The sequence below is a fragment of the Momordica charantia genome, assembly GCF_013281855.1.
Source record: "Momordica charantia cultivar OHB3-1 chromosome 5 unlocalized genomic scaffold, Mcharantia_2.0 BLBB01000005.1, whole genome shotgun sequence".
Lineage (NCBI taxonomy): Eukaryota > Viridiplantae > Streptophyta > Magnoliopsida > Cucurbitales > Cucurbitaceae > Momordica > Momordica charantia.
In genome coordinates, this window is record NW_028275163.1 from 20,413,927 (window position 1) to 20,431,374 (window position 17,448).

The 17,448-nt window shown below is 34.6% G+C and overlaps 3 protein-coding genes and 1 pseudogene across 4 annotated transcripts; 3 read left to right on the forward strand and 1 right to left on the reverse strand.

Annotated features, from left to right (window-relative positions):
- The first annotated feature begins 213 nt into the window (after nucleotides 1–213).
- Nucleotides 214–4,589, forward strand: OXS2 (CCCH-type zinc finger protein with ARM repeat domain-containing protein). 2 transcript variants are annotated; one of them, XM_022298566.2, is made up of 2 exons: nucleotides 214–436; nucleotides 1,611–4,589. In XM_022298566.2, exon 2 carries the CDS (start codon nucleotides 1,722–1,724, stop codon nucleotides 3,822–3,824), a length of 2,103 nt encoding a protein of 700 aa, XP_022154258.1. In that variant the 5' UTR covers nucleotides 214–436; nucleotides 1,611–1,721; the 3' UTR covers nucleotides 3,825–4,589. The 2 variants fall into 2 exon arrangements, with proteins under 2 accessions (XP_022154258.1, XP_022154259.1); XM_022298567.2 differs by lacking the exon at nucleotides 214–436 and having other exon boundaries at nucleotides 1,796–1,937; nucleotides 2,023–4,589.
- Nucleotides 4,590–7,014: 2,425 nt separating this feature from the next.
- On the forward strand, nucleotides 7,015–8,971 carry LOC111021549 (putative polygalacturonase At3g15720). The gene is made up of 7 exons (XM_088124445.1): nucleotides 7,015–7,146; nucleotides 7,490–7,654; nucleotides 7,836–8,043; nucleotides 8,140–8,221; nucleotides 8,316–8,424; nucleotides 8,526–8,642; nucleotides 8,744–8,971. The coding sequence occupies exons 1-7, from the start codon at nucleotides 7,015–7,017 to the stop codon at nucleotides 8,969–8,971; spliced, it is 1,041 nt and encodes a 346-aa protein (XP_087980571.1).
- A 1,885-nt stretch (nucleotides 8,972–10,856) lies between these two features.
- On the forward strand, nucleotides 10,857–14,314 carry LOC111021548 (receptor-like protein EIX1; annotated as a pseudogene).
- On the reverse strand, nucleotides 13,568–17,022 carry MEF1 (mitochondrial RNAediting factor 1). Its single transcript, XM_022298557.2, has 2 exons — nucleotides 15,101–17,022; nucleotides 13,568–14,014 (listed from the first exon to the last, which is right to left on the reverse strand). The coding sequence occupies exon 1, from the start codon at nucleotides 16,922–16,924 to the stop codon at nucleotides 15,104–15,106; it is 1,821 nt and encodes a 606-aa protein (XP_022154249.2). The 5' UTR covers nucleotides 16,925–17,022; the 3' UTR covers nucleotides 13,568–14,014; nucleotides 15,101–15,103.
- Nucleotides 17,023–17,448: the final 426 nt, after the last annotated feature.

The window sequence follows — 17,448 nt, forward strand, 5'->3', positions numbered from 1 at the left end:
TCTGTGCACTCTCATTCTCTTATCGTGATCCAACGAATTGCGTGAGCCCAAAATGACGGATGTGCCCCTGATGGATGACGTGGCTGGAGCTTATTGGGTGGAGCAAAATTATGTGTGCAGATGAGGAGTAGCGGAATATTACTCAGTGCGCTTTCGCTTCTTTTTCTCTCTCCCGAGTTTTCTTTTGCTGATATTGGATAGGCGATTTTCTCAAACGAGGAAAATAATAATAATTAATAAAGTTTTGTTTTTGTTTTTTTTTTTCATTTTAATTTTCCATGAGAAAGCAAATACATTGGGGTTGGAGATGAAGAACGAGCTCTCTCTATTCGCAGTTTCTCACTCTTCCGAGTCAAAAACACTCTCTTCGAAGCTCTAGATCGATCTCGATGGCTCGTTGAATCATGATTGACTTCCTTCTTCGCCCCAATTTTTGGTAAGATTTCGCTCTATTTGATTCTCCGATTCGCGATGTTCTTGTAATCCAACGGAATAGCAAGTTTTGGAAATGTTTTGATTGCTTCCGGAATGATCTTAGCTGCTATTGGATTGGATGATATTTTGTTTTTACTTTTTGGATTTTGAAATTTGTGGTGTGTTTGATTTTGAGGAGTACCGTCTGTTGTTGGATCTGTTCTTCGGGCCTGGAAATTTTATTGCGAGTATTTGTACGTTTGAGTCTGGTGACTGATCCATTTCGTTTTGGTTTTTGTAGCTTCGTTTCGTTTTAATTTGAATCGTGGCTCGGATCGCTTGAAAATAGGGGATCCTGGAAAAATTATTGTTTGAGCTTTTATCGGATTATCGTAAATCTTTATACATCATTTTTGAGTATTTGTTTTCTGTTCTGATTTTGAGGTTCCTCTACACCCCCTAAATGTCTGCCCCTTTTTCTTTTTCCCTTATTTTTGAAATCTAAGAAATATCTACTGGATGGTTTTGGAAGATAGGGATAAGTTAAAAATTATCATGCCGGGAAAATCGTTCAGTTTTTTTTTTTCAATTAATATTTTAAAATTATTAGTTTCAGGATGATCTTCTTGAAAGATAACTGCTAGATGTTTGTTTTTGTCACTTGGAATTTTAATGTAGGAAGAACAATTTGCCAAGAAAATAATTTAAGGTTCTTAATTCCCCCCCCCCCCCCCCCCCCCCCCCAAAAAAAAATAATAATAATAAATAAAAGAAAAAGGAAAATATGTTCTAAATAGTATGACTGGGTTCAATAGGATTTGAAACGGTGTATGATTTCAAATCATTCTATTTCAATGATATCGAAGGCAGAATTCATTTGAAATTCAACTGGATTCGAAATCACTCAAAATTGACAGAATGGGAACATACTTCAGGAATTTTGTGTTTTAGTGCTCCTAGAATCTGGTAAAGCTCTTATCTTATGCGGTTAACAATTTATTTACACCCAAACTGTTACAAGGTTTAGAATCACATTTCTGTATTCTGGAATCATATTCTGCTCAAGTTTGATTCCGTTCCACTGACATTAACATCTGAATTTGCTAGCTTTTCCCCCCTGCTTTTATACTTGTCATGTAAATTGTTACTCACCTTAAATTTGAACTCTTTTATTTGGCATGGTTTCTTGAGTTCAGCCGGCATTTATACTGATGAGGGAAGCATGTTCTGTGGTTTAGAGCTAAAGCCCAAATCCACGTCAAGAAATTTCTTCTGTACATTTGATTGTGTAAGCCTTGGACTCAGCCATGAATAACCTGACTGTTGAAACAGAAGATGCCTTTTCCAGTTTGCTTGAACTTGCTGCTAACGATGACATTGATGGCTTCAAGAAATCGATTGAACGTGACCCTTCTGGTATTGATGAGATTGGTCTATGGTACGGCCGCTTGCGAGGCTCGAAGCAGATGACTAATGAGCAGAGAACTCCTTTAATGGTTGCTGCTACTTATGGGAGCATTGAGGTTCTGAAGCTTATTCTTTCTCTTTCTTTTGCTGATGTAAACCGGTCCGTTGGTCTTGACAGAAGCACTGCCCTTCATTGTGCAGCCTCAGGTGGGGCTGCAAATGCTGTAGATATTGTGAAGCGGCTCTTAGCTGCTGGTGCTGATCCGAATATGGTCGACGGGAATGGACATAGACCGGTCAACGTGATTGTTTCCCCCCTAAGGCATGCGGAGCTTAAATCAACTCTGACTGAGCTTCTTAAAACAAATGGTTTGTCTGGTGAAGGAAATCTGGCTGTTTTAAGAGGGGCTGGAAATTCACATTCTCCTTGCCCTTCGTCTCCTTTGAATGTACCATCATCTGCTTCGGAGTTAGTTTCTTCACCAACAAAGTCGAAACTGAGCGATTTTCCTATGTATTCTGGATCTGAGAAGAAAGAATACCCTGTTGATCTTTCTCTTCCAGACATCAAGAACAGTATCTACTCAACCGATGAGTTCCGAATGTACTCGTTCAAGGTTCGACCCTGCTCGCGTGCTTACTCTCATGATTGGACCGAGTGTCCCTTTGTCCACCCTGGAGAGAATGCTAGGAGAAGGGATCCAAGAAAATTTCATTATAGCTGTGTACCCTGTCCCGACTTCCGGAAGGGGGCTTGCAGACGTGGAGATATGTGTGAATATGCTCATGGGGTTTTCGAGTGCTGGCTGCATCCAGCTCAATATCGGACCCGTCTTTGCAAAGATGGCACGAATTGCTCGAGGAGAGTCTGCTTCTTTGCACACACCACCGATGAACTGCGGCCTCTATATGTCTCAACTGGTTCTGCTGTTCCCTCTCCACGTTCTTGTACTTCTGGTATGGATTATAACACAGTCATGAACCTTCTTCCTGGTTCTCCATCTTCAGTGCCTGTGATGTCTCCATCACCATTCACTCCTCCAATGTCTCCCTCTGCCAATGGCATGTCGCACTCGTCCATGGCGTGGCCCCAACCGAACGTCCCTGCCCTGCATCTCCCAGGAAGCAATATTCAATCTAGCCGCCTAAGATCGTCTTTGAGTGCAAGAGACATTCCTGTTGAGGACTTCGATTTTCTGGGTGATTTTGATATGCAACAACAGCAACTACTTAATGACTTCAATTGCCTTTCTCAACCACCGTTGAGTTCAAACTCACTGAACCGTTCTGGTCGGTTGAAGACTATGACTCCTTCGAATCTTGATGATCTCTTCTCTGCTGAGAGTTCGTCTCCCAGATACTCTGATCAGGCTTTGGCTTCAGCTGTTTTCTCCCCAACACATAAATCAGCAGTTATCAATCAATTTCAGCAGCAACAGAATATGTTGTCACCAATTAATACAAATTTCTCTCCTAAAAATGTTGACCACCCTCTATTGCAGGCCTCTTTCGGGGTTCCATCATCTGGGAGGATGTCTCCGCGAAATCTCGAACCCATCTCCCCGATGGGCTCTCGCTTGTCCATGCTGGCTCAAAGAGAGAAACAGCAACAGTTTCGCAGCCTCAGCTCCCGTGAGCTTGGTGCCAATTCTTCTATTGTTGGTTCCCCTGCAAGCTCTTGGTCCAAATGGGGAGCTTCCAATGGAAGGCCTGATTGGGCAGTCAATGCAGATGAAATGGGTAAACTTCGGCGATCATCTTCATTCGAGCTTGGCAACAATGGAGAAGAACCAGATCTATCATGGGTTCAATCACTTGTGAAAGAATCTCCAACTGAGATAAAAGAAAAGCAAGCTCAACCCGGTTCGGGTGCCGATAGTTACGTTTCTTCTGGGGAGAGTTCTTCTAACGTGAACTCGCAAATGGAGTCGGTCGATCATACTGCATTGGGAGCATGGCTTGAACAGATGCAGCTCGATCATCTTGTCGCTCAACAAAACTGAAACCATTCTCAGTTAAGGTAGTTAACAACAGTAATATTTTGGTATATAACATGCCGTTTTCTTTTCCTTTCGATTTTTGTCGTCGGGCACGGGAAGAAAAGATGCATAGTAACAAGGCTATAGAGGGGAGTTTAGTCACCCTCACTCAGAAGGAGACTATTCATTTTTACCATTTTTAGTACACCAGAAAGTAAGTCAGGAAGGTGAAGGAAAAAAAAAAAAAACCCTTAGTTGTTAATGTCGAAAAATTTAGAACCCAGGTTAGGTTTTATTCTTTAGCTTTCAATATTTTGAAAAGTTTTTAGATCTACAAGGTTGCCCATTTATTTTTTTTTGGTTTCCCTGTTGTGAGGAGCATCATGTTTAATTGTAATGAACATCATATCACATTCACATCTTAATTCATCACTTCATTCATTTACAAAACCAAGCAATTCCCACTTCTTTCTACAACTTTCTAGTCATTAGCTATCTGAAAAAAGTTTGATTGGAACTTTGTTTGGAGAAGGAACTTGATTCTGAAGTAGTGGGTTTGATCCTCTTTTTATCTTTTGTGAAGATAAGAAAATGGATTCTTTGTAGATTATCCCTAAGGAATTGATTAGATTGTGGGAATTTGGGAGTAATTTTCTAATGGTTGTGTCATTATCAGTTGATGTTGATTTGTTTGAAGGATCAGTTCTTGGATGAGAATTGTTTAAATGATGTTTAGATATGTTATTCATGTGCCCAAATATTTATATAATCTTATTTGTTTTCTTTTAATATTTTCTGTATCATTTGGATTACATGTAATTTAGGGATGACAATGGAATGGGACGGGGTCGAGGGCAATCCCCATCCCTGCCCCTGTTGGGGATTTTTTCCCGTTTCCATCCCGTCTTCGAAATTTTAGGGTGGGGACACGTCTCTATAATTGGATTTTTAATTTATTTGTTTTTAAAGAATATACCTAGTTTCTTTGTTAAAATATGTATAATTAATTACCATTAGTAATTAAATACAATTAAAATGTTTTTAATAGGTTGGTTTTTTAATCCAACCGATCTTTAATTGTTACAAAAATTATAAAAATTAAAATTAGGGCAAGAGAGAGGAAATGAAATTTGAGGTTTTTCAATTTGATAAAAATATTTCAATTTGATAAAAATATTTATTAAATTCAATATATTAATATTTTATATATATAATAATTAAAATATTAAATAGGGTGAGGTTGGGTATGGGACGAAGATACCCTTCCATATCCTTGTCATTGCTGGGGACACCTAGTAAAATTTTCGACCTCGTATCAAATGGGGGATTCTCGACCTGATCGGGTGGATTTTCGTGGGGTTCGGTCCCACCGAGTTTTTTGTCATTTTACATTGATTATTTGATAATTAATCTATAGCTAAGAGGCGTATTTAGTATCTTATTAATTTGGAATCAAATGGAGTTGGGTTAGTTTATAAAATGAAATTTTTGTTTGCTTTTATAAGAATTAGATTTAAATGTTTATTTTATTTTAGTCTGGTCCTAAATTTTTTTTAATAATAATCATTTTGGATTCTTAAAATTTTAAATGTTTATTTTAGACTTGGGACATTTTGAAAATAACTACTTTAGTTGGTGTTATTATTTTGCAACTTAATAAATATCTACTGAAGCCGGCCCATTTTATTTATTAATTTCAATGTATCTATATCGGCACAATAATACAATTTTTAAATGCAAAATAATAGTGAGGTTAAAATAGTTATTGTTATTCTGTTTTAAAGTTTAGTATAATTAGGGACTAGATATTTTAAAAGTTCAGCTAAAGTAAAAATGAATAATTTGGCTTAAATTTAAAAGTTATTATTTTTGAAGTAAGAAAGTTAAAATTACTTAAATTTCTAAAAGTTACAATTTTGTGATTAGTAATGAGTAGGGTAATATTTCGAAATGGTTAATAATATCAAACAATTGTCTTAGATAATTTTAGAGTAACTATTAGTCTTTAAATTAACTTAGGTTGGTCCAGTGTGTAATAAAATTGTTATAAAATACAATGATTAATATTAAATTAATAATGTCAAACATTTGTCTTAGCCAACCTAAACATAGCTCTCAGTCGTGAGTTTCAATCTTCACCTCCAGTATTAAAAAATATATATATTAAGTTAAAGTAACAAATATAAATTTTAATTAAAAATTTTGAATCTAAAACGAGTACAGCTTAGCAGTAATTAGAATATATCTCCAACTAATAATACTAAAAAAAATTGAAGATAATTGATTTTATGTTATTTTTAGCTATGCTCATTTTGGCATCAACTAAATGTCGCCTTTTAACTTTCCAACTAATTTTAAAGAAAGATGAGAGTGGGTTTTTAAGAAAGATGTTTCAATAGTCTGGTATGAAATTGAGAATTTCCCACCATTTTTTTTACCAAAAAAATGTTAATTATTAATTAACAGAATTTTGAACTAGGAAAATAAGTTTAAGTAGGATTTTTTTTTTTCTATCTCAATATTCTCAATTCTTCCCTCGAGGTAACTTTTTTTTTTTTTTTTTTTTAAATCCCTCGAGGTAACCTTAGTTTTCAAGAGAGAAAAAAACGAATCCACTCAATAATATTATAAAAAGGTTTATTACACATAATCTAATTCATCATTAGATTAACAAAAATGTAATATTGACTGTGAATTTCATTCATACCAAACTATTGAAACCCATCCAACGAAACCAAGCTTGAATTTCTACAAATGTGTACCAAATTTTCTCACATTTGGACATCAATAATTAGTAATTACCATATTTATGCACAAAAAAAAAAAACTATTAACTTCTCCAAAACAATATCCCCATAAAAAAAGTAAACTAATGATTATGAAACAAAATTTGCTCAGCCCATTAATTAATCATCAATTTGCAAAATCCCCCATTTTGGCCATATTTTAGGCATTATATTCACATTCCAACAAAGCCCAAAATGCTAAAACTATTAGTATATATGGACATTGCTTCTTTCAAGCCCCTAATTTAACCAAATCTCAATTATATCCCATTAATATTTTCCTTTCTAATATTCATTTCTTCCAAAATATTTAAAAAAAAAAAACAATTTTACTATTCCCATTTTGCCCCTTCATCCTCTATATAAGCTTGCCATTGATCCTCATTCTTCACCATCCTTTCAATTATTCTTTTTGCTTAGCTTAGAAAATGAAGCTCATTTTTGCCTTTGTTTTCATCTTCTCCATTGATATTTTAAGCTCATGGAGTGTATTAGCTTCATCCAATTTCAATGTTCTTGATTATGGAGCCATTGGAAATGGCCAAGCTGATGATTCACAAGTAAATTTAAACTACATTTTCATTTTGATTTTAATTTTTTTTTTTTTTGAATTTCTTGTAATTCTCTCTCTTCTTCCACTAATAAGTTTACTTTTTTCTTAGGCTTTTTTGAGAGCTTGGAATGATGTGTGTGGAGCAACAGAAGGAATTCCAACATTACATGCACCACTTGGAAAAATTTACATGTTGAGCCCTCTCAAATTTCAGGGCCCTTGCAAGTCCAAACAAATTATTTTCCAAGTAATTAAGATAATTTTCCATACCCCATTTCTTAATTTTATTTTGTCACATGTTTATTTTTTTTATTTCGAAAATATTTTGATATGGTTTTGTGAATTTGTAGCTTGGAGGGACTCTAATGGCTCCAACAAAGGGTTCATGGCTAAGTGACAAGACGGATAGATGGATTCAATTTTCAGACATAGATGGTCTCATGGTAAATGGAGGTGGTCAATTCGACGGTCAAGGTTCTTCCTGGTGGAGAGATTGTCAAGGAAATTGTCCAACGGTAAGATTTGATTTTTTTAGTACAACAATTTGAGGATATGGAAGATCGAACTTTCAACTTCGAGAGAAAGAACATATGTCCATTACCATTGAGCTGCATGCTCATGTTGGTCGTCACTGTAGGATTTGATTTTGATGTTTAAATTTAATGTTGATATTAATTATAATATATGGTTTTGCAGGCATTGTTTTTCCAAAATTGCAATGGGCTCCAACTAAGGGAAATGAAGCATGTCAATAGTGCCAAAAATCATATCTCCATAAATTCTTGTAACAATGCCATTATCTCAGACCTTCACATTATTGCTCCTAAAAATAGTCCAAACACAGATGGAATTGACATTACTGGATCCAACAATGTTCTTATTCAAAATTCTTTCATTGAAACTGGTAAGTAATTAACATTTCCCATTGATATATATATATATATATTTTTCTTTTGTTTGAGTAGTCAATTTTATTTCATATTAATTTCTATTCCTGTAGGTTATGATTGTATTGCCCTTAACAATGGATCTACCAATATCGATATCGTAGACGTGACCTGTGGGCTCGGCCATGGCATAAGGTAAAAATGACGCTTTTTCAATAACTCTTTATCGAAAATCTTTAGTCGTAATATACATCTTATTATCGTTATCGTTGTATTTGTTTTAAAACAGCATTGGAAGTTTAAGAGAAAATGGAGAATTCAACCTAATTGAAAACATACATGTAAGAAATTGCCTCTTCAAGGACACTCTATATGGAATGACAATCAAGACTTGGCAGGTTATAATTGTCTTTCAATTTAATTCATTTACAATAATAGTATTATATATATATATATATATATATAATTTATTTTTAACCTTTTGAATTATTTATTATAGGGCGGATATGGATACGTAAGAGACATTACATTTGAACAAATAACGCTTGTGGGTGTGAACATCCCGATCATTATCGATCGATATTACACTAATCTGGCAAGTATGAGGAAAAATAAGGTACAATTTTATCTACTTCTCATTTCTTATAGATTTTTTTTAAACCCATGTTGTGCTTGGTGTGTTGTGATAATTTATAAATTTTTTATTGATGCTTCCAGTTAATTGGTATCAAAGTGAGTGACGTGACGTTTCGTGAAGTTCATGGAACGTCGGCAAATGAGACTGTAATCATTCTGAACTGCTCTCGAAGTCGTTGCAGCAATATTACTATGGAAAATGTGAGCATGTGTACAACAATTCCAGGAAAAGAAGCCGAAGCTTTTTGTGAAAATGTTGATGGGAGGTTTACTAATGTAGTCCCGACCGTGTCTTGTTTATCAAACTAGAACTACCTATGATTTTTTTTATATGTCATTTTGATATAATATTATGAGTTGTAAGATTGGAGAAAAGGATTTAATGTTCCATCTCCTCATTTATATTAAGTCTATCTAACAAAGTTTTTGCCCTAAAAGCCCTGAATATTTTATTTTTACGTTTATTACTTTTTTTCATTTGATTTTGAGACACAATCTCAAAAATTGATGGATGAGATTTCATGATTTATTTGATAATTATTTATTAGTTATAAGTAATTTTATTTAAATAATTGAATTAAAAGTAAAAGTAAAAGCTAAGAAATTTTTAAAAAATCTTGATGCCAAATTTCACTTAGCTAATTGGTATAATAAAATGTGAGCCACGATTACTCTAATACTCATTTCACTTAGCTAATTGGTATAACAAAAATTCAATTCTAATATCTTAAAAAAATCTAATATATTTATTTAAAATAAAAGAAATACAAAATGAATTAGGTTAAATTTTTTTTTTCTTAAAGTCTAATCTTTTAAAAGTCCTAATAATAATAATAATAAAGCTAAAACATAGATGCTTTATTTTTTTTTTTAAAAAAAAAAAGAAAGAAAGAGACGAGGTTGGAGGCTAAAATTAATTTACAATCATAAAAACTACACATACAATTACTTTACTCAAATTAATAATAATAAATTTAACAAATAGTCACTTAAAATCAGAATAACGAAAATATATTCTTAGATTTTTTATATTAAAATGTTTAAGAATTATAAACAAATAAATAATAAGGGAGTGGGAGTTCCAACTTTTGATCTTAAAAATGTAAATTATGTCAAGCAAATTATGGATTTTTAGTGTAATTTTGGTTGCAAATATTCATCATTATTTTTTGAAATGATTTTTTTTTTATCCTTGAATACAAATATTTAAAATCTCAATAATTCAAAAAATGTAAGACACGCGTTGAATCTTCTGTCGCTAGGAGAAGATCACTTGAATTCATTATACTTTTTTTAAGCAAATTAATTTAAATTTATTCTTTTTGAAATAATGATTTTAGGAAAAATTTCAAAAACTGCCTTAAATTATAGGGTTGTTATAGTCCCTTCTTCAAACTTTCAATTTGACCTACTCAAAAAAAAAAAAAAAAACAAAAAACAATTTCCATTAAATTATAAATTTGTTACGACTACACTCTTAAATATTATAAAATGCAAATTTATTCTGAATTGTTACAATCAAACACTTGAAATATAGGACGGTTAAACTATTTTTCTTTTCAGTTTTTGAAAATATTTTAAACTGTAGTATTAATAATATAAAAAAATTTAATTTTCATCCTCCTTTTTAGTCAATTAAATTTATTAATATAATAAAATATATGATAAAAAAATGTATGTTCTGTTTTATATACATACCTTAGCTTTGAAATTTCAATGGGAAGACCACGAAGGATTTTTTAAAAAAAATATTGTAGCTTATGTGGCGGAGTAATTCAAATGCATTATTTTTAGAATAAGTTTGATATCTAAAATATTTTTGAAATAGAATTTAAAATTTCTAACATTTAAAAAAATCCAAGTGGATGTTTAAAATTATTAATAAAATAATATTGTATTTAAAATATTTAAGAAATGAAGACAATTCAGGCTATTAATTTGAACAAACTCAGTAAAAGACGAATACTAATTGCCAAATTTTAAATATTTGATCTTTGATCTTTAAAAAATAATAACAATAACTGCCAAAATTTTTATTATTTTCTGAGTTTACTAAAAAAATTCTTAGGAAATATCACCAGTTTTTTTTTTTTTTTCTTTTTCGATAATAGGTGTCTTTTTTATATAACTATATTAGGATGTTTTTCTAGAAAAATATCATTCCACTTCTTTCAATGTCTTTTACATACATTTGAGTTTCACTTTAATTTGAATTATATTCTCTTTTACAAAATTTAGAATCTTCTACTATATTTGAAACACATATATTATGCTATCCATGTAATTACCTTTTAATTTTTCCTTCAATACAATAAATGTCTATTAAAAAACCATGTTATTTATTAGTAAGTTCTTCAACCTCCTTTGGAATGTGCCTTTGGCATCAAGAAGATGGACGGAGTTGGATTTGCAAGAGCCTTTGAAATTCTTTTCTTCCTATCAATTTTCATGCCAACATCAATTCTTCATCATCATCATCAAATGCACTCTGCACTGAAATGGAGCGAGACGCGCTTCTGAGATTCAAGAAAGAGCTCCAAGATTCGTCAAATCGTCTTTCTTCTTGGATTCCTCAAACAGATTGTTGCGAATGGGTTGGAATTCGTTGCGATAGTTTCACTGGCCATGTCAAAGAACTCAATCTTGCGAATACTCGATATGTTATTTGGGAAACAGAAGCAGAGAGGATTTCTTTCGAAAACTACAAGTTGAAGGGTAATTTGAGCGACTCGATCTTGAATTTAAAGCATGCAAGTCACATCGATCAAAGTTACAACGATTTTGGAGGGTTGCGAATTCCTGATTTTTTGGGGTCACTTGTGAGTTTGAATTATCTTAACCTCACAGGGTCAGGATTTCAAGGACTCATACCTCATCAGCTTGGAAATCTATCAAACTTGCAACAACTTGGTTTGCGAGGTAATTCTCCATTTTCTGGACCTAGATCGAATAGTGGAAATCTTCAATGGCTTCAAGGTCTTCGTTCATTGTTGAGCTTGGATTTGAGCTATGCAAACCTTAGAAAAGTGTCTAATTGGTTGCTAGATATTAATAAGCTTCCTTCTCTCGTGGAACTGCGTTTGTCTTACTGTGAATTGGGTCATATTACTCCATTGAGTCGTGTTAATTTCACTTCTCTCTCTGTTCTTGACATTTCATCGAACAACTTCAATGAATTCTTACCCAAATGGATATTTGATCTTGGTAGCCTTGTTTCACTTGACCTAAGTGGAAGTAATTTCCAAGGTTCACTTCCTAGAGGTTTTTCGAACTTGACATCCCTCCAAAGCCTTAACTTAGAATATAATTACTTGAATTCTTCACTACCAGAATGGTTGTTTAGTCTTACAAGCATCACTTCTATAAGGATGAAGGGCAGTAGCTTTGAAGGTCCAATTCCATGTGCTATTCAAAATTTGTCAGCACTTACATATCTTGATCTAATCTCAATTACAATTCTTCCATACCTAGTTGTCTCTATTCTCTCCATAACCTTCAATACTTAGACCTTCAATCCCTTTACTTGCAAGGGGAGATCTCAAATGACATTGTCAATCTTACTAATTTGGTTTCTCTTGACCTTTCCTGGAATGAACTCAAAGGGACCATACCAAGCTCAATAGGAACTCTTTGCAACTTGAGGAGCATTTCTCTGTCAGGAAATACATTTGGCCAAAAGTTATCAGAAATCTTTGACATTTTTTCAGCAGGATGCCTTGCAAAGAGTTTGAGATTTTTGGATTTGGGAGGAACTAATATTTCAGGTCATTTCAAGAATAATATTGCAAAGCTAAGAAATTTGAAATTCCTTAACATTGGGGGTAACTTCATTTCTGGTCTTATTCCAGAGCTTATAGGAAATTTATCTTCATTAGAATATTTGAATCTTGCTGGAAATGGATTGAATGGAACTGTTCCAAAAAGCATGGGATCTCTATGGAGTTTGCAACAACTGATCCTTTCTTACAATCGCTTGGAAGGCATTGTATCAGAAGTTCACTTTGTTAATATTGTGAATCTGATACAATTAGATATATCAGAAAATAATTTGACAATGAGTTTCTCTATTGGGTGGGTTCCTCCTTTTAGACTTCGTCATATACAGTTGAGATCTTGCAACTTAGGTCCCCAGTTTCCCACATGGCTCAAATCACAGAAGAGTTTTACTGACGTTGATCTATCTAATGCCAAAATTTCTGACACCATTCCAGATTGGTTTTGGAGTTTATCTACTTCATATTTATACTTGAATCTCTCTCCCAACCAACTGTTAGGGGAAATTCCTGATTTTCTTCTTCACGCTCAATTCACATTGATATACCTCAGTTCCAATAAATTTCATGGCAACCTACCTCACATATCATCTAATGTTACAGAGCTTGATCTTTCCAATAATTCATTCTCTGGAAACATGTCTCACTTCTTATGTCATTCAACAAGTCAAGATAATCGATTGGAGATTCTTCATCTTGGAGACAATCTTTTATCAGGAAATATTCCGAATTGTTGTACAAAGTGGACGTCATTAGAAGTTGTGAAGTTGGGAAACAATAATTTATTTGGAAAGTTACCAAGTTCCATGAGGTCTCTAAGCAAACTAAAGTCTTTGCACCTACGAAACAACAGCCTTTCTGGAGAAATCCCTCACTCTCTCAAAAATTGCTTGAATTTAAGGACTTTGGATCTTAGTCTAAATGCATTCCAAGGAAACATTCCAGCATGGATGGGGACGAATCTCTCGAACCTCATGATTCTTGGACTTCGATCAAACAAGTTGAGTGGAGTAATCCCAGACGAGCTCTATCATCTCTCATCTCTACAAATCATGGACATTGGGAAAAACACCTTAATTGGGTCTATACCACATTGTTTTGGCAATTTTACCGCCATGGCTACCAAAAGGAATTCATTTGGACACATATTTTATTCTTTTTACCATGGAGAATTTTTAGAGAATGCATATGTGATAACTAAAGGAGGAGAATTCCAGTACAATAACATCTTGACCCTCATGACTAGTATAGACCTTCCAGACAACACCATATAAGGAGAAATCCCTCGTGAAATTACCAATCTCTTGGAGTTGAGATCATTGAATCTCTCAGGAAACCATCTCAAAGGAACTATTCCACAACAAATTGGAAGCATGACAAATATGGAGTCTCTTGATTTATCAAGAAACCAACTCTCGGGGCAAATACCACCAAGCATGTCGAAGTTAACATTCTTGACTTACTTGAACTTGTCCCACAACAACTTATCAGGTGCAATTCCAACAAGTACACAACTCCAAGGCTTAGATCCATCGAGCTTCATTGACAACCAGCTATGTGGACCTCCATTGACCAACAGCTGCAAAAAGGAAGAGACGACATCAGTAGCAGAAAATGGACAAGGAAAAGAAGGCGATGAAAATTATATTGATGAGTGGTTTTATTTAAGCCTGGCAATTGGATTTGTGGTTGGATTTTGGGGGATTTGGGGTCCATTGTTGATCAGAAAGACTTGGAGACATACATATTTCAGGCACCTGAACTCCTTGTGGCACAACTTGAATTGTCAGTGTCTGTTTTGTTGAAATAATGTAATACGTTCTTCTTAGTGTAATCCAGTTTTGAAAGTAATGAATAAACTACATACAATTTATGACAATTTAAACGAGCGTCACTTTTATTTTTATTTTTTTTTATAATTGAGAGTCAGAGCTTTGCTCCCCTATACTTAAGGCTACTCATGCTCACCCCAAGATTTGGATCATCAAGTATTTTTGGTGTTAGGTTCACTGAAAGGTTCGAATTTGAGGTTTCTAAGCCGGTATGACTAAGAGATCTCAAACTCTTGCCAACTGGGATGCCCTTATAGTTTAATTTAAATGAGAATAGTTAAGAGTTTTTTTCTTTCGTTATTTTTTTAAGTCTACTAATATGATCATTTATTAAAAATAGACAAGATAATAAAATGAAAGACTCTCTGTTGTGGATACAGACGCAGGGAGAGTTGCACTCAATTATTTATCTACAACCTTTGACTCTTTTTTTATAGCATGATAGTTTATTTTGCTAATTATATTATGATGTTTCCACCTTTATAACAAAGCTTATTTAAATTTATGTCTAATTTTCAACATAATTTTTAATGATTACCAAACACTGAGAAAAATAACATTGATGCAATGGGAGCACTACAATAAGTAGAAGGCATTTTAGGGCTTAAGCATAAGGGAAAGGTAATGCATTGTGATGGGAGGATTAGTTTGAAAGTACAATCTACGCTTTCAAACTGTTATCTTCTGAGGAAGGGTTGAGTAGCAAATAAACTTCACAACAAAGCCCAACAAGTAAAAAATGGGAGAACAAATTGTAAGAATGAGTTTTATAAAGAAATATGTATGTTCTTTTGCATATAATTCATGGGCATTTTCGAACTTAAATTACATACCAATCACCAATAGTCGCCACACGAGCATTTTCCATCCTCAAAACGATGAAACCTGTTGTTGTCTCTAACAATGAGAATTCTCCCAGAGCACTTGGACATGAACTTTATTGCTGCGTGACAATCACCACAAACGCGCAAGTTCTTCATAACTCTTATAGGCCTCCCCGGCGGGAAGGTAATAAGCCCGAACGCAATGGCCAATCTTTCACTATGATATCGAATCGTCTGGCTTTTCTCATCGCCGTCTACCTCTCGCAGCACAAAACTCGTGTCTGCAACATAACCAGCTTTCTCCATTTCCTCCTCCAACTCTTCTAGCTTCTTGTAAATCTCTGCCCATTTTGCATGAGATCTATCACCTGCAGTGAATGTGTGAACTCTGTTTCCCTCTTCAACCCAACTCAAACCCGTCTCTTTTTTCACACCTCGATCCCGCAGCATTTTCCTTATCCGGGCTGCTTCTTCGTATCTACCAGCTGCAGCAAAAGCATTTGATGACAAAACATGTAGACCTGAGCTAGCACTATTCAGTTCAAATACTCTGTCCGCCACAAAAGCTATCATTTCGGTATCTTTATGGATTCTGCACCCTGTCAATAAGGCTCCCCAAACAGATTCAGTAGGCTGCATTGGCATTTCTTTGACCACAGAAACGGCTTCCTGTAATTTCCCAGCTCGTCCAAGCAAGTCCACTAAAGAGGCATAGTGCTGAGCCTCTGGTTCAATCCCATAATCTCTCATTAGATTGAAGTATTCTTGTCCCTTTTCAACCAACCCAGCATGGCTACAAGCATAAAGCACAGACAAAAAAGAAATGAAGTTTGGCTTCATCCCCACATTCTCCATTTCCTCAAAGAAACCAAACACTTTCTCTGTATGCGCATGTTGAGCGCAAGCTATCAGCATTGAATTCCACATACCAAGATTTCTTATGGGTATCTCTTCAAAAACTTGATAAGCCCCTTCTATAACCCCACACTTCGAGTACAGAGAAATTAAAGAGCTCCCAACAAAGCTTGAGGAATCAAAGCTCGTCTTCAAGCACAATCCATGGATCTGCTTCCCCAATTCGAGAAGCGTCGAGCTGCTACAAACCCGAATCACACTCGAGAATGTGAAGTCATTAACATCAACATTCTCAACCAAAGCTTGCTTGAACAGAGTCAATGCCTCCACACTTTCATCCATTTGAGCATACCCACAAATCATCCCACTCCAAGACACCACATTCCTCTCAGGCATTTCATCGAACACATGGCGCGCATCTCCAATCTCTCCACACTTCGCATACATATCCACCAGCGAACTCCCAACAAACACATCACAATCATATCCAGTCTTCACAACAAGGCAATGCACAGATTTCCCAACATCACACCTACACAAAAAAGCACACGATTTGGCCGCGCTGGGGTATATATGATCATCAGGCCGAATCCCAAGACTGACCATGCGTCGGAAGAACTCAAGGGCAGGAGACGGGGCCTCGTTTTGGGCAAATGCAGAGATAACAGAGCTCCAAGTGGTGGGCGATTTGGTCGGAGTTTCATCGAAAACCTGCAGAGAAAAATGCGGCAATTGGGTCTTGGAGTAGAGGTTGATCAGATGGTGGGAGACGAGAGGGATGGTCTGTAATCCGAATTTGACGATGTGGGCATGGAGCTGGAGGCCCTTAACGAGTGATCGGGAATGGGTGAAGGAAAGAAGAAGGTTGCAGATTTGCCTGTAGTTGTGCTCGAAGCTGTTTTGGTTCAGAGGGTTTTGGGCAGCTTTAATGGCGGTTGGAGTTGAAAGAAGTCGGTCTCTATGAAGTTGAAGAAGCATCAGAAGCCTCTTTGAACATCTATGGCGCTGTCGAATTTATATGAGAACTTCGGTTTCACAATGATCACTGCGTTTCTTCCAATTTCTTGGGTTATCTTTGTATGTTTTAATGGGTTTAAACTATATTCTAGCAACTTCCTTTTTTTTTTTTTTAATTACGTGTGTCTTGGATTTAAACTTGGACTTAACAAAGTTTAATGTTTTAACTGTCGCCAAAGCGATTATAGCAGTAATTGGTATATATCTTCGACCAAGAATTTATGAATTCGATCTTACTCTCTCATGTATACTAAAAAAACTAAAAAAATTGTCTATTTTTCATCTGATTATTCATTTAATATTTAAAATTTTGGACTCTATATTTGATCTATAAACTTTACATTCATTAGGTTTTTCAATAAATTATTTAATATACAAATTTTAATGGGTGACAATTTACTTTACCATATATGTAAGCAAGATTAGTATATTTTGTAAGCAAGATTAGGATTTTGTAAATATGACAAATTTTGAACGATTGTGGA

Coding starts and splice junctions, on each gene's coding strand:
- LOC111021549 (XM_088124445.1), top strand. CDS start 7,015: ATGAAGCTCATTTTTGCCTTTGTTTTCATCTTCTCCATTGATATTTTA. Junction 8,044..8,139: donor AAATTCTTTCATTGAAACTG/GTAAGTAATTAA, acceptor CTATTCCTGTAG/GTTATGATTGTATTGCCCTT. Junction 8,643..8,743: donor CAAGTATGAGGAAAAATAAG/GTACAATTTTAT, acceptor TGATGCTTCCAG/TTAATTGGTATCAAAGTGAG.
- OXS2 (XM_022298566.2), top strand. CDS start 1,722: ATGAATAACCTGACTGTTGAAACAGAAGATGCCTTTTCCAGTTTGCTT.
- MEF1 (XM_022298557.2), bottom strand. CDS start 16,924: ATGCTTCTTCAACTTCATAGAGACCGACTTCTTTCAACTCCAACCGCC.